Source organism: Panthera pardus, unplaced genomic scaffold, assembly GCF_024362965.1.
Source record: "Panthera pardus isolate Hobbes unplaced genomic scaffold, ASM2436296v1 HiC_scaffold_12, whole genome shotgun sequence".
NCBI classification, from domain to species: Eukaryota; Metazoa; Chordata; class Mammalia; order Carnivora; family Felidae; genus Panthera; species Panthera pardus.
Window position 1 is genome coordinate 84,116,482 of NW_026526677.1, and position 15,488 is coordinate 84,131,969.

The 15,488-nt window shown below is 38.4% G+C and overlaps 1 protein-coding gene across 1 annotated transcript in view; it reads right to left on the reverse strand.

The window, feature by feature from the left end:
• Window positions 1-2,111: 2,111 nt before the first annotated feature.
• The window catches only part of LOC109250319 (beta-galactosidase-1-like protein 3), a 58,277-nt gene continuing 44,900 nt past the window's right edge, over window positions 2,112-15,488 (reverse strand). The window contains exons 19-20 of the mRNA XM_019421328.2: window positions 2,620-2,736; window positions 2,112-2,482 (exon numbers count right to left, since the gene is read on the reverse strand). Coding sequence (XP_019276873.1) covers window positions 2,417-2,482; window positions 2,620-2,736 — 183 coding nt within the window. The 3' untranslated portion in view covers window positions 2,112-2,416. The remainder of the gene's footprint in view (window positions 2,483-2,619; window positions 2,737-15,488) is intronic.

The following is a 15,488-nucleotide window of genomic DNA, read 5'->3' on the forward strand; positions in this document are numbered from 1 at the left end:
AGCTGAAGTTGGATGCTTAACCCACTGAGCCACGCAGGTGTCCCTCATACTCATTTTTAACTTTATTCACTCCTTTTTACCTTTTATTGGTTACATTTTTAGTTGTTTTTTCCCCTCATTCTATTTATACCCTTTAGACTTTTTTTTTAAGTAGGGTCCATGTCCAATATGGGGCTTAAACTCATGACTCTGAGACCAAGAGTCACATGCTTTACTGACTAAGCCAGCCAGGCAGCCCCTAGATAATAAAGTCTAAAGTTAAGATCTGAGCATTACAGAAACTTTAGCGCTCGTTCTCTCTCTCTCTCTCTCTCTCTCTCTCTCTTTTTGCAGTCACAGCATCTCACCTTAGATATTTTCTCCTGGTCTTATAATTTATTTAGATTTTGCCCTCAAATTAGACATTAGTATATTTTTTATTCAATTAATGTTTGTTTACATGTATTTGAATATTTGTCAACATCCTTCCTTACTTCACATTTTTTCTTGAACCTCAAACATTCCCACTGGGGTTATTTTCTTTCTGCTGACAGAACAGGCCTTAGAATATCTTTTCTTAGCTGAGGTTCCCAGAGAGACTTAAGCTGTAATGCCCTAAGGCACCTGTGGTCTGTATAGAATTAACTTTCCTAACATGCATCGATAAGAAATAAGAAACGATAAGAAACTAGTCATTGAAAACATTTTCTGTAAGGTGTTATCTTATGGAACCCCAATTGAGAAAATCTGCCTCAGAATTCCCTTTATAACATAGCTTTTTCTTTTTTTTTATATGTTTATTTATTCTTGAGTGAGGGAGAGACAGAGTGTGAGCAGGGGAGGGGCAGAGAGAGACACACACACAGAGAATCTGGAACAGGCTCCAGGCTATGAGCTGTCAGCACAGAGCCTGATGCAGGGCTCAAACTCACAAACCGTGAGATCATGACCTAAGCCGAAGTAGGATGATTAACCCACTGAGCCATTCTGGTGCCCAAATGGATCTTTTGATGATAAAACCTTTTGGCACTTGTCTAAAAGGTTTAAATTCTGTTTTGTTTTTCTTGGACAGTTTTGCTGGGTAAAGTGTTCTAAGCTGTGAGCACTTTTCTGTAAGCACACTGAAAAGATTACATCTTCTGGATAGTATTGTTGCATTAATATTTGGAAAAGACTGATGTAGGTATGAAGCTGAGGTATAATAACAGAAGAACAGATGTAAATAGAGAGACATGTATTCAAACACTTCTTTGAACCTTGGTTTCTCCATCTACAAAGTGGAAAAGCTACATGGTTGCTAAGATTAGAAATAATGTATATACCTCATCTGAAATATAACACATACTATGATCTTCATGATTATTATTTCTGTTTTTCTCTCTTGGTCTATAGTATATCCATAGATTTTATGAGTTTGAGTTGACAGCCCAGAGAATAAATTTTTATGTAGAAATTGTGTGGGTGCATGATAGAATTCTCCTTCAGTGAGCCAGCCAGTCAGATTATTGAGAAAGAAAATCATCTGGCTCCTCTGTCCTCATCCCAAGTAGGCAGGTTCCTTTCTTCCTTTTGACACCAGATTACTTGCTAAATTTCTTAGAGACCTTAGGCACCATATCTAACTAAGTGATCAGATATTATTATAGTGCAATGGTTTGAATTTAGGTTAAGTGCTATAAGTTGATTATAAAAAATGTGATTAGTTTCCCATGGCATCATTTGAGGAAATTCACTGGACTAATATTTGTTCACTATCAGTAAGAGGTTTGACTATATACATATAGCTGAGGAATAAAAAGACACAGAGTACTCAATTCCAGGCTTTGCTGTCATACCCATCAGTACCCAGCAACCAAATTGCTATACCTTCTCTGGTTGGGTGTGATCTACCATATCACCATGGAGACACACAGGGTGTAGGGAAATGCCTGAAGACATTGTTCCTGGTGCCTTGTATTCCTCCCACCTACATGCACACACGCACACACACACACAACACACACACACACACATCAGGAATTTGCCCATCAGCATATACAGTACTTTCTCTGACATAGAGCAGTAATCCTTATTCTCTCTTAGGCCAGAGACTCTTTTTTTTTCCCTCCCACCTGAGTAGGAACAAACATAAATAAAATTTGGTGCTATTTTATTCATATATGCCTAAAAGCACACCTGATTAGAGAATAAGAATATGCTAAGGATTAGGCATCTAACTGGGTAAATCAGTCATTGAAGATGTTGAAGACTTGTTAAACCCTAAAATAGGCATGACATGGATATAGTATACTTATAACAATTTCCCTGTTGAGTTTTTAGGTTCTTTTTACATTTCTGCTATTGTAGGCAACACTGATTTTCTCAACATAAATCTTCCTACAAAAAAACTGCTTGTAGATGAGTTCCAACAATCTAAGAAATGTGTCATAACACAGTATTACAGCTTGGGTTCATCTATAGTTTGGATGTATGAACCACTCTTCCTTTTCTCAAACAGGATGATCTATGAAGAAAAGAAACGTTGACAGTAAGAAAGGGTAAGCCTATTCAGTACAGAATGGAAAAAAACCCTGAATTGCATTCTGGGCATGAAGGCAGATTTTAATGTTTATAAAATATAAAAGGGATGGGAGGACTCACCTCATTGTCTCTTGGATGAAGCCAGGTACCAGGGAGGTAAAGTGTTTCCTGAGGTCCAATAATTGAATATCGCCCAAGGTTACGTCCATTGATGAACACAAACCCATAATTCCAGTTCTGAAAAGGATGGAATCTTGAGACATAGGAACAGATTCACACAGGCAAGGGAAAACCTAAGGCACTTTTGGGAGCGAGAGCAAGACTCAATGTTTTGTGGCACTGAAAGTGGAAGTGAGTTTAGACTGGGATATGTTCTACCAAGCTGTAACTAGTTTAGGGATGACAGAGAAAAACACGAACCAACCCTTTAATGCCCCATGATATATTTTGCTGCAGTTTTTTTTTTTTTAAGCTGTTGTTCTGTTTCCAGAGGTAACTACTAGGTCGTAAAGATGAATACTAATGCTAAGAACAGTTATAAAAGCTACACATTTTTTTTTAAATCGGCTTGCAATACAATGATGAATGACAGAACTAACATCTAGGAAAAGAAAACTGAGAGACAAGAAGATATTGAGACAATTTTTCCACTAGAGGCATCTGCTTATTTAGAAAGAGGTGGCTGAGAAGCTGAGCAGAACCTTTCATAAGTTTAGGGGAACAAAAGCTAGATACCATGGAATCTTACTAAATAATTTACACTCTGGGTTGTGATCCTGAGGGGCTACACCTAAGGAGAAGAATAAACAAGAAATAGTCCAGCCATTGGATGGAAGCCTTGATTCAAATCATTTCAGTCCTCATAATTGTAGTAAGGTGATTACTAGTGTAACTAATCAATACAGAGGTGGATGTAAACCCTCTAACATCATTTTAGGCTTTGAATTATTTTTAGCATTTTTCATATATAATTTCTGGAACTCAACAAAAAATAATCAAGCAGATGATGTGGGGAAGACAACAAAATAAAATAAAATAAAATACTATAAATATAACACAATACAATACAAAAGAGGAACAAAAGACAATGAGAATAGATGCACAGGTGATGCAGATAATGGATTTACAAGTCACAGGCTTTAAAATAATTATGCTTATTAAATTAGTATTTTCATAGAGTTCAAAGAAACGACCTAGAGTTTTGTAAAAAAAAAAAAAAAAGGAAGCTATAAAAAACATCTAAAATTATATAATGAAAATTCTAGAACTAAAAATTATAATAATTAAAATTAAGGATTTAACAAATGTTTTGAATAGCAGATTAGATACAATAAATAGAGAATATAGCTAAATATAGAATTACTAAACTGAATAATAGGAGAGAAAGTTTTCAAAATTAAGCTGAGAGGAAAGAAGAATGAGAAGCACACAAGACAGGAAGAGACAAAAGGTATATGGCAAAATGGTCCAACATATAAAATTAGGGCCTCCGAAATGCTCCAGTTAAAAAAATTAAAATTTCTGGACTGCATGTTAAATAAAGCAGTTATATGATATTTATAGGAAAACAATCTATAAAGACATCAAACAAAATAAAAGAAAGAACATAAAAAGATAGAATAGATAAACCATAAGCAAAATGAAGTTGCTATGTCAGAAAATGTTGACGTTTAAGGTAAGGAGCACTACTAGAGGTAAAGTGAAACACCTCCTGATGATAAAAATCTTAATCTACTCTGAATGATAATGATATATTAAGAAAGTAAAAGTATAGATTCAGAATATATAAGCAAAATTGATGAAATAACAGGAGAAATAAAATTCACAACCATAGTCTAAAACATTCACACAATGTTTCAATAGCTAATAGGTAAAGTACACAGGAATCAATAAAGACACAATATTTAAAATAAGGTGATTAATAAAGTTGAACTAATTGACACATGTAGAAAATTGATCTAAAATACATGCAGAATATACCTGTTCTTTCAAGTATACATAATAATCTTTATAAATTTTACCCCATGGTGGACTAAACAAGTGTTGTATTTTAAAGTTCTCAGACCACAATGCAAAAAAAAAAAAAAAAACAATTGATAACAAAAAATAGTATAAAGTAGCCAAATATTTGGAAATTATGAAACATGTACACTTCTAAGTAACCCAGAGGCCAAAGCAAAAATCATGAGGGAAATTAAAACATATTTGAATTCATTGGTGTTGAAAATAAAACATATAAAAACTTAAAGCATATATATCCAGAATAGACAAATCCATTGACACAAGGAGATTATTGTTTTTCAGGGGCTGAGGGGAGGGGAAGATGGGGAAGTAACTGCTTAATGGGTACAGGGTTTCCTTTTAGGGTTATAAAAGTGTTTTGGAACTAGATGAGGAATGGTTCCATTCATTGTAAATGTACTAAATGCCTCTGAATTGTTCACTTTAAAATGGTTAACTTTAGGGGCACCTGGTTGGCTCAGTTGGTTGTCTGACTCTTGATTTTGGCTCAGGTCATGATCTCATGGCTTGTGAGTTCAATCTCTGCATCAGGCTCTGCACTGACAGTGTGGAGCCCGCTTGGGATTCTCTCTAACCCTCTCTCCTTGCCCCTCCCCTGCTTACACACATGCACTCATTTATCTATCTCTGAAAATAAATAAACTTAAAATAACTTTTAAAATGGTTAATTTTATGTTAATGTGAATTTCACGTCAATAAATGTTTTAAACTTATGGGATACAGCCAAATTCAAATTTAAATGAAAATATAATTTCAATTCATATGTTAAAAAAGAATAAAAAGAAAGAAGATAACTACTAAGATAAAAAGTAGAACAAACAAAACACTTTACACTTTCAGAATGGCTATTATCAAAAAATTAAAAAAACAAATAAACAATAAATAGCAAGTGTTGCCAAGGATGTGGATAAAACAAAACCCTCATGCACTGTTGGCGGGAATGTAAATTGGTATAGCTACTCTGGAAATCAGTATGGAGTTTCCTCCAAAAATTTAAAATGGAGGGGCACCTGGGTGGCTCAGTGGGTTAAGCATACAGCTCTCGATATTGGCTCAGGTCATGATCTCACACTTTGTGGTTATAAGTCCCCTGTCTGGTTCAGTGCTGGCAGTATGGAACCTGCTTAAGATTCTCTCTCTTCCCTCTCTCTCTCTGCCCCTCTCCCACTTGCACTGTCTGCCTCTCTCAAAATAAATAAACTTTTTTAAAAAAGATTTAAAATAGAATTAATATATGATCCAGTAATTGCACTACTAGGTATTTACCCAAAGAAAACAAAACATTAATTAAAAAAAAATATATGCATCTCTATGTTTATTACAGCATTATTTATAATAGCCAAGATATGATAGCAACACAAGTACCCATGGATAGGTGAATGGATAAGGAAGTTGAGTGAATGGAATATTACTCAGCCATAAAAAAGAATGAGATCTTACAATTTGCATCAACATGGATGCAATACCTAGAAGGTATTAATGCTAAGTGAAATAAGTCATACAGAAAGATACCGTATGATGTCGTTCATATGTGAAATTTAAATAACAAAACAAATTAACAAAGAAAAATAGATACAAGTGAGAAAACAGACTCTTACACACAGAGAACAAACTAGTGGTTGCCAGAAGGAAGGTGAGTGGAGGAATGGGTGAAATAGGTGATGGGGACTGAGAGTACTCTCATCTTCATGAGTACTGAGAAATGTATCTAATTGGTGAATCATTATATTGAACATCTAAAACTAACATAACACTGGATGTTAATTATACTTGAATAAAAATCTTTAAAAAGCAAAACAATAGAACTAGGTGATGGGAAATTATTAGTATTTAGAATTTGGACCATTAAAGTAATATATGTTAGAAAAATATTTTAAATGCTTAATATTTTATTTTATTTTATTTTATTTTATCTTATTTTATTTTAAGGTTTATTTATTTTTATCATGTGAGTGGGGGAGAGGCAGAGTGAGAGGGCGACAGAGGATCCAAAGTGGGCTCTGTGTTGACAGCAGACATCCTGACATGGGGCTTGAACCCATGAACTGCAAGATCATGACATTAGCCGAAGTCAGATGCTTAACTGACTGAGCCACCTAGATGTCCCAATATATTTTTATTTTAAAAAAGTTTCAGATTGGTTGCCTGGGTGGCTCCATCGATTAAATGTCTGACTTTGGCTCAGGTCATGACCTCATGGTTCGTGAGTTTGAGCCCCACATTAGGCTCTGTGCTGACAGCTCAGAGCCTGGAGCCTGCTTCAGATTCTGTGTCTTCCTCTCTGCTCTTCCGCCACTCATGCTCTGTCTCTCTCTCTCTCAAAAATAAATAAACATTAACAAAAATTAAAAAATTAAAAAAATTAAAAAATTAGTTTCAGATCTATAAGAAATTTGCAAAGATAGTACAGGATTTCACAAAAGAACAAAATAATAATAATAATAATAATAATAATAATGGCAATGGCAGAAATGAAACAGAAAAGAACTATATAATACAGTAAAAGTCACAGCCAACCATTGATTCTTTGAAAGATTAATAAATTGGTAATATTCCAGTGAAACATAAAAAGGAGCAATCAAACATAATACATTGAAAATTCAGATGAAATGGAAAAATTCCCAGAAAAACAAATTTTATGAAAGCCAACTTTTAAAGAAACAAAATCTGAATAGTACTTTAATCTTGAAGGATTTTAATTCACACTTACAAACCTTCCCACACACACACAAAAAAATGTTAGCCCTACATGGTTCAACTAAGGAAATCTACCAAACATGTAAGAAATAATACCAGGCTTACACAAACTTTCCTTCCCAAATCATTTCTGGGGGTCCTAAAACTTGGTACCAAAATATGACTAAGATATTTCAGTCACGAATATAAACACAAAAGTAGTCTTAATATTTATAGTAGTCAGAGATAGAAGATGGAGGCATAGGAAGACGCTGGGCTCACCTCGTCCAGCTGATCACTTAGATTCCACCCACATCTGCCTAAATAACCCAGAAAATCACCAGAACACTAGCAGAACAGACTCCCCTGAGCCAAGAGGCCCACAGAAGAGGGTAAGGAAGGGCAGAGAGGCAGTGTATGCTACACAGACTGGCAGTAGAGAACCAGGGCAGTGGAGGGGCAGCCCGCCCAGCAAGGCAGAGCCCCAAAGTCTGGCTCACAAAGGTGGAGGGGCTGGATTCTGTGGGTCTGACAGCCAGCAGGACTTAACATCTGGAATGTTAAAAGTCAATAGCTCTGCTCTCAGAGAGTGGGGAGGGCGAGAGGACACCAGGAGGGAAAGTTGTTGAGTCCTGGAAGACAGAGCTCAGTTTGGCAGGTGAACAAAGGCGCTGGCAAGTGCAATATCCCTCTCCCATCCCCCAGCCTAAATTCCAAAGGGAACCAGTTCCTATCACTGAACTTGCTTGCACTGCAAAAATGCCCAACACTGTGCTTCTGTGGATCCATCCCTCCGACCAGCCTGCCTCTCTCCCAATGCTGCAGGGCTCCTCATGCAGGGGACCACCAACAGCAAAGCCAGCTGTGCCTGCCCCTCCCACCCCTGTGCACCTTGCGGACCCACCCTGGCTAATACGCCAGATCCCATAGAACCAGCACCACAAGCCTGGCAGTGGGCAAGTGGCTCAGACAGGAGCCACACCACTCCACAGTGAGTCCTTGCCCCTGGGAGAGGGGAAGATAAGGTACACACCAGTCTGACTGTGGACCCAGCGGTGGGCTGGGGGCAGACATCAGATCTGACTGTGCCCCACCCACCAACACAAGTTACTCTGGACAGCACAGGGGAAGTGCCCAGCAGTTCGGAGCCACAGCAGGGACTACCCCAAATAGTGAAATGGAAGAATTCTCCTAAAAAGAAACTCCAGGAAGTAGCGACAGCTAATGAATTGATAAAAAACGATTTAGGCAATATAACAGAACAAAAATTTAGAATAATAGTCATAAAATTAATCGCTGGGTTTGAAAAAAGCACAGAGGACAGAAGAGAGTCTATTACTACAGAGATCAAGGGACTAAGAAATAGTCATGAGGAGCTAAAAAATGCTATAAATGAGATGCAAAATAAAATAGAGGCGGCCATAGCACGGATTGAAGAGGCAGAGGAGAGAATAGGTGAATTAGAAGATAAAATTATGGAAAAGAGGAAGCTGAGAAAAAGAGAGAAAAAAATTCAGAGTATGAGGGGAGAACTAGAGAAATAAGTGATGCAATCAAATGGAACAATATCCATATCATATGAATTCCAGAAGAAGAGAGACAGAAAGGGGCTGAAGGTGTACTCGAAAAAATCATAGCTGAGAACTTCCCTATCTGGGGAAGGAAACAGGCATTGAAATCCAAGAGGCACAGAGAACATCCTTCAGACGTAACTTGAATCCATCTTCTGCATGACATATCATAGTGAAACTGGCAAAATACAAGGATAAAGAGAAAATTCTGAAAGCAGGTATGGGGGATCCTGGGAAGATGGCAGCGTAGGAGGATGCTGGGCTCACTGCACGTCCTGCTTATCACTTAGATTCCACCTACACCTGCCTAAATAACCCAGAAAACCACCAGAAGACTAGCAGAATGTAATCTCCGGAGCCAGGCACAGACGAGAGGCCCACGGAAGAGGATAGGAAGGGCGGGGAGGTGGTGCGTGCTCCACAGACTGGCAGGAGGGAGCCGGGGCAGAGGGGCGGCCCGCCGGCCAAGTAGAGCCCCCGAGTGTGGCTTGCAAAAGCACAGGTGCCAGACGGAGTGTGTTCCCACAGCAAGTAGGACTTGACATCTCGAAGGTTATAAGCTAACAGCTCTGCTCAGAGAACTGGAGGGCTGGAGGACAACAGGAGAGAGAGTTGTTGAGCCCCGGACGACAGAGCTCAGCTTGGCAGGGAACAAAGGCGCTCACCAGCGCCATCTCCCTTGCCCATCCCCCAGCCAAAATCCCAAAGGGAACCAGTTCCTGCCAGGGAACTTGCTTGCACCGCACAGACACCCAACGCTGTGCTTCTGCAGACCCATCCCTCTGGCGGGTCTGACTCCCTCCCGGTGCCACAGGAACCCTACCGAAGCGGATCTCCAAAGGAAAAGCGAGCTGAGCCTGCCCCTCCCACCCCTGTGCACCATGCCAATCCACCCCAGCTAATATGCCAGATCCCCAGCATCACAAGCCTGGCAGTGTGCAAGTAGCCCAGATGGGCCATACCACCCCACAGTGAATCACGCCCCTAGGAGCGTCTGACTGTGGCCCCAGTGGTGGGCTGGGGGCAGACATCAGGTCTGACTGCGGCCCCGCCCACCATCACAAGTTATTCAAGACAGCACAGGGGAAGTGCCCCACAGTCCTGCACCACTCCAGGGACTATCCAAAATGACAAAACGGAAGAATTCCCCTCAGAAAAACGTCCAGGAAATAACAACAGCTAATGAACTGATCAAAAATGATTTAAACAATATAACAGAAAGTGAATTTAGAAAAATAGTCATAAAATTAATCGCTGGGCTTGAAAACAGTATAAAGGACAGCAGAGAATCTCTTGCTACAGAGATCAAGGGGCTAAGGAACAGCCAGGAGGAGCTAAAAAATGTTATCAATGAACTGCAAAATAAAATGGAGACAACTATGGCTCGGATTGAAGAAGCAGAGGAGAGAATACGTGAACTAGAAGAAAAAATTATGGAAAAAGAAGAAGCTGAGAAAAAGAGAGAAAAAAAATCCAGGAGTATGAGAGGAAAATTAGAGAACTAAGTGACGCACTAAAGAGAAATAATCTACGCATAATTGGTATTCCAGAGGAGGAAGAGAGAGGGAAAGGTGCTGAAGGTGTACTTGAAGAAATAATAGCTGAGAACTTCCCGGATCTGGGGAAGGAAAAAGGCATTGAAATCCAAGAGGCACAGAGAACTCCCTTCAGATGTAACTGTAAATTGAATCGATCTTATGCACGCCATATCATAGTGAAACTGGCAAAATACAAGGATAAAGAGAAAATTCTGAAAGCAGCTAGAGATAAACGTGCTCTAACATATAACAGGAGAACCAAAAGACTCGTGACCGATCTCTCTACTGAAACTTGGCGGGCCAGAAAGGAATGGCAGGAGATCTTTAATGTGATGAACAGAAAAATATGCAGCCGAGAATCCTTTATCCAGTAAATCTGTCATTTAGAATAGAAGGAGAGATAAAGGTCTTCCCAAACAAAAACTGAAGGAATTCATCACCACTAAACCAGCCCTACAAGAGATCCTAAGGGGGATCCTGTGAGGCAAAGTACCAGAGACATAGCTACAAGCATGAAACCTATGGACATCACAATGACTCTAAACCCATATCTTTCTATAATAACACTGAATGTAAATGGATTAAATGCGCCAACCAAAAGACATAGGGTATCAGAATGGATAAAAAAACAAGACCCATCTATTTGCTGTCTACAAGAGACTCATTTTAGACCTGAGGACACCTTCAGATTGAGAGGGAGGGGATGGAGAACTATTTATCATGCCACTGGAAGTCAAAAGAAAGCTGGAGTAGCCATACTTATATCAGACAAACTAGACATTAAATTAAAAGCTATAACAAGAGATGAAGAAGGGCATTATATAATAATCACAGGGTCTATCCATGAGAAAGAGCTAACAATTATAAATGTCTATGCACCGAATACCGAAGCCCCCAAATATATAAAACAATTACTCATAAACATAAGCAACCTTATTGATAAGAATGTGGTAATTGCAGGGGACTTTAACACTCCACTTACAGAAATGGATAGATCATCTAGACACACGGTCAATAAAGAAACAAGGGCCCTGAATGATACATTGGATCAGATGGACTTGACAGATATATTTAGAACTCTGCATCCCAAAGCAACACAATATACTTTCCTCTCGAGTGCACATGGAACATTCTCCAAGATAGATCACCTATTGGGTCACAAAACAGCCCTTCATACATATACAAGAATTGAAATCATACCATGCATACTTTCAGACCACAATGCTATGAAGCTTGAAATCAACCACAGGAAAAAGTCTGGAAAACCTCCAAAAGCATGGAGGTTAAAGATCACCCTACTAAAGAATGAATGGGTCAACCAGGCAATTAGAGAAGAAATTAAAAAATATATGGAAACAAATGAAAATTAAAATACAACAATCCAAATGCTTTGGGACGCAGCGAAGGCAGTCCTGAGAGGAAAATACGTTGCAATCCAGGCCTATCTCAAGAAACAAGAAAAATCCCAAATACAAAATCTAACAGCACACCTAAAGGAAATAGAAGCAGAACAGCAAAGGCAGCCTAAACCCAGCAGAAGAAGAGAAATAATAAAGATCAGAGCAGAAATAAACAATAAAGAATCTAAAAAAACTGTAGAGCAGATCAACGAAACCAAGAGTTGGTTTTTTGAAAAAATAAACAAAATTGACAAACCTCTAGCCAGGCTTCTCAAAAAGAAAAGAGAGATGACCCAAATAGATAAAATCATGAATGAAAATGGAATTATTACAACCAATCCCTCAGAGATACAAGCAATTATCAGGGAATACTATGAAAAATTATATGCCAACAAACTGGACAACCTGGAAGAAATGGACAAGTTCCTAAAAACCCACAAGCTTCCAAAACTCAATCAGGAGGAAATAGAAAGCTTGAACAGACCCATAACCAGCGAAGAAATTGAATCAGTCATCAAAAATCTCCCAACAAATAAGAGTCCAGGACCAGATGGCTTCCCAGGGGAGTCCTACCAGACGATTAAAGCAGAGATAATACCTATCCTTCTCAAGCTATTCCAAGAAATAGAAAGGGAAGGAAAACTTACAGACTCCTTCTATGAAGCCAGTATTACTTTGATTCCTAAACCAGAGAGAGAGAGACCCAGCAAAAAAAAGAGAACTACAGGCCAATATCCCTGATGAATATGGATGCAAAAATTCTCAATAAGATACTAGCAAATCGAATTCAACAGCATATAAAAAGAATTATTCACCATGATCAAGTGGGATTCATTCCTGGGATGCAGGGCTGGTTCAACATTCGCAAATCAATCAATGTGATACGTCACATTAATAAAAGAAAAGATAAGAACCATATGATCCTGTCAATCGATGCAGAAAAGACCTTTGACAAAATTCAGCAACCTTTCTTAATAAAAACCCTCGAGAAAGTCAGGATAGAAGGAACATACTTAAACATCATAAAAGCCATTTATGAAAAGCCCACAGCTAACATCATTCTCAATGGGGAAAAACTGACAGCTTTTTCCCTGAGATCAGGAACACGACAGGGATGTCCACTCTCACCAATGTTGTTTAACATAGTGTTGGAAGTGCTAGCATCAGCAATCAGACAACAAAAGGAAATCAAAGGCATCAAAATTGGCAAAGATGAAGTTAAGCTTTCACTTTTTGCAGATGATATGATATTATACATGGAAAATCCAATAGACTCCACCAGAAGTCTGCTAGAACTGATACATGAATTTAGCAAAGTTGCAGGATACAAAATCAATGTACAAATCAGTTGCATACGCTAATAATGAAGCAAAAGAAAGACAAATAAAGAAACTGATCCCATTCACAATTGCACCAAGAGGCATAAAATACCTAGGAAGAAACTTAACCATAGATGTAAAAGCTCTGTATGCTGAAAACTATAGAAAGCTCATGAAGGAAATTGAAGAAGATATAAAGAAATGGAAAAACATTCCGTGCTCATATATTGGAAGAATAAATATTGTCAAAATGTCAATACTACCCAAAGCTATCTACACATTCAATGCAATCCCAATCAAAATTGCACCAGCATTCTTCTCGAAACTAGAACAAGCAATCCTAAAATTCGTATGGAACCACAAAAGACCCCGAATAGCCAAAGTAATTTTGAAGAAGAAGACCAAAGCAGGAGGCATCACAATCCCAGACATTAGCCTCTACTACAAAGTTGTAATCATCAAGACAGCATGGTATTGGCACAAAAACAGACACATAGACCAATGGAATAGAATAGAAACCCCAGAACTAGACCCACAAACGTATGCCCAACTCATCTTTGACAAAGCAAGAAAGAATATGCAATGGAAAAAAGACAGTCTCTTTAAAAAATGGTGCTGGGAGAACTGGACAGCAACATGCAGAAGAATGAAACTAGACCACTTTCTTACACATTCACAAATGTAAACTCAAAATGGATGAAGGACCTGAATGTGAGACAGGAAACCATCAAACCCTAGAGGAGAAAGCAGGAAAAAACCTCTCTGACCTCAGCCGCAGAAATTTCTTACTTGACACATCTCCAAAGGCAAAAAATTAAAAGAAAAAACGAACTATTGGAACCTCATGAAGATAAAAAGCTTCTGCACTGCAAAGGAAACAATCAAAAAAACTAAAAGGCAACCAACGGAATGGAAAAAGATATTTGCAAATGACATATCGGACAAAGGGCTAGTATCCAAAATCTATAAAGAAACTGACCAAACTCCACTCCTGAAAAACAAAGAATCCAGTGAAGAAATGGGCAGAAAACATGAATAGACACTTCTCTAAAGAAGACATCCAGATGGCCAACAGGCACATGAAAAGATGCTCAACATCGCTCCTCATCAGGGAAATACAAATCAAAACCACACTCAGATACCACGTCATGCCAGTCAGGGTGGCCAAAATGAACAAATCAGGAGACTATAGATGCTGGAGAGGATGTGGAGAAACAGGAACCCTCTTGCACTGTTGGTGGGAATGCAAACTGGTGCAGCCACTCTGGAAAACAATGTGGAGGTTCCTCAAAAAATTAAAAACAGATCTACTCTGCCCCAGCAATAGCACTGCTAGGAATTTACCCAAGGAATACAGGAGTGCTGATGCATAGGGGCACTTATACCCCAATGTTTATAGCAGCATTTTCAACAATAGCCAAATTATGGAAAGAGCCTAAATGTCCATCAACTGATGAATGGATAAAGAAGTTGTGGTTTATATACACAATGGAATACTACGTGGCCGTGAGAAAGAATGAAATATGGCCTTTTGTAGCAATGTGGATGGGACTGGAGAGTGTTATGCTAAGTGAAATAAGTCATACAGAGAAAGACAGTTACCTGATGTTTTCACTCTTATGTGGATCCTGAGAAACTTAACAGAAGACCATGGGGGAGTAGAAGGGGGAATAAAAAAAAGGACAGAGAGGGAAGGAGTCAAACCATAAGAGACCCTTAAAAACTGAGAACAAACTGAGGGTTGATGGGGGGTGGTGGGAGGGGAAAATGGGTGATGGGCATTGAGGAGAGAACCTGTTGGTTCTCTCCCAGGAGCACTCACCCAGGAGCACTGGGTGTTCTATGGGAACCAATTTGACAATAAATTTCATATTAAAAAGAAAAAATATATATATAGTAGTCAAACACTAGAAATAATATAAATGTCTATCAACAGTAGAATGATGGTTGAAGATTAATAAAGTATGATATTTTATAAAATGGAATCCTATACAACTATGAAAATGAATAAAGCCCCACAACATCATTTAATGGCTGAATCTCAGCAACAAAAAAAGCCACGCGGCGGGGGAGGGGGGGAAAGGCAGTTCAACTTACATGAAGTCTAAAGAAGAAGCACTGAATTGGAGTGTTAGAAGTCAAGATAATAGTTAGAGAGGAGAGGCAGTGATTGGGAGGGGTGCTGACAATATTTTATTTTTTTATTTCAAATAAATTACGTGGTGTTCACTTTGTGATAATTTATTGAACTGTTCATTTATTTTGTGCATAATATTTCATGCATTTATGTCATTATGTGTATGTATATGTGTGTGTGTGTGTATATATATATATATATATATATATATATATATATATATATACTAGGTAAAAATAGCTATACTAGGTAAAAATAGCTATACTAGGTAAAAATTACTGCACCCCCAAAGTTGCAGAATATAATTTAGGGAATGATCCCCTTCC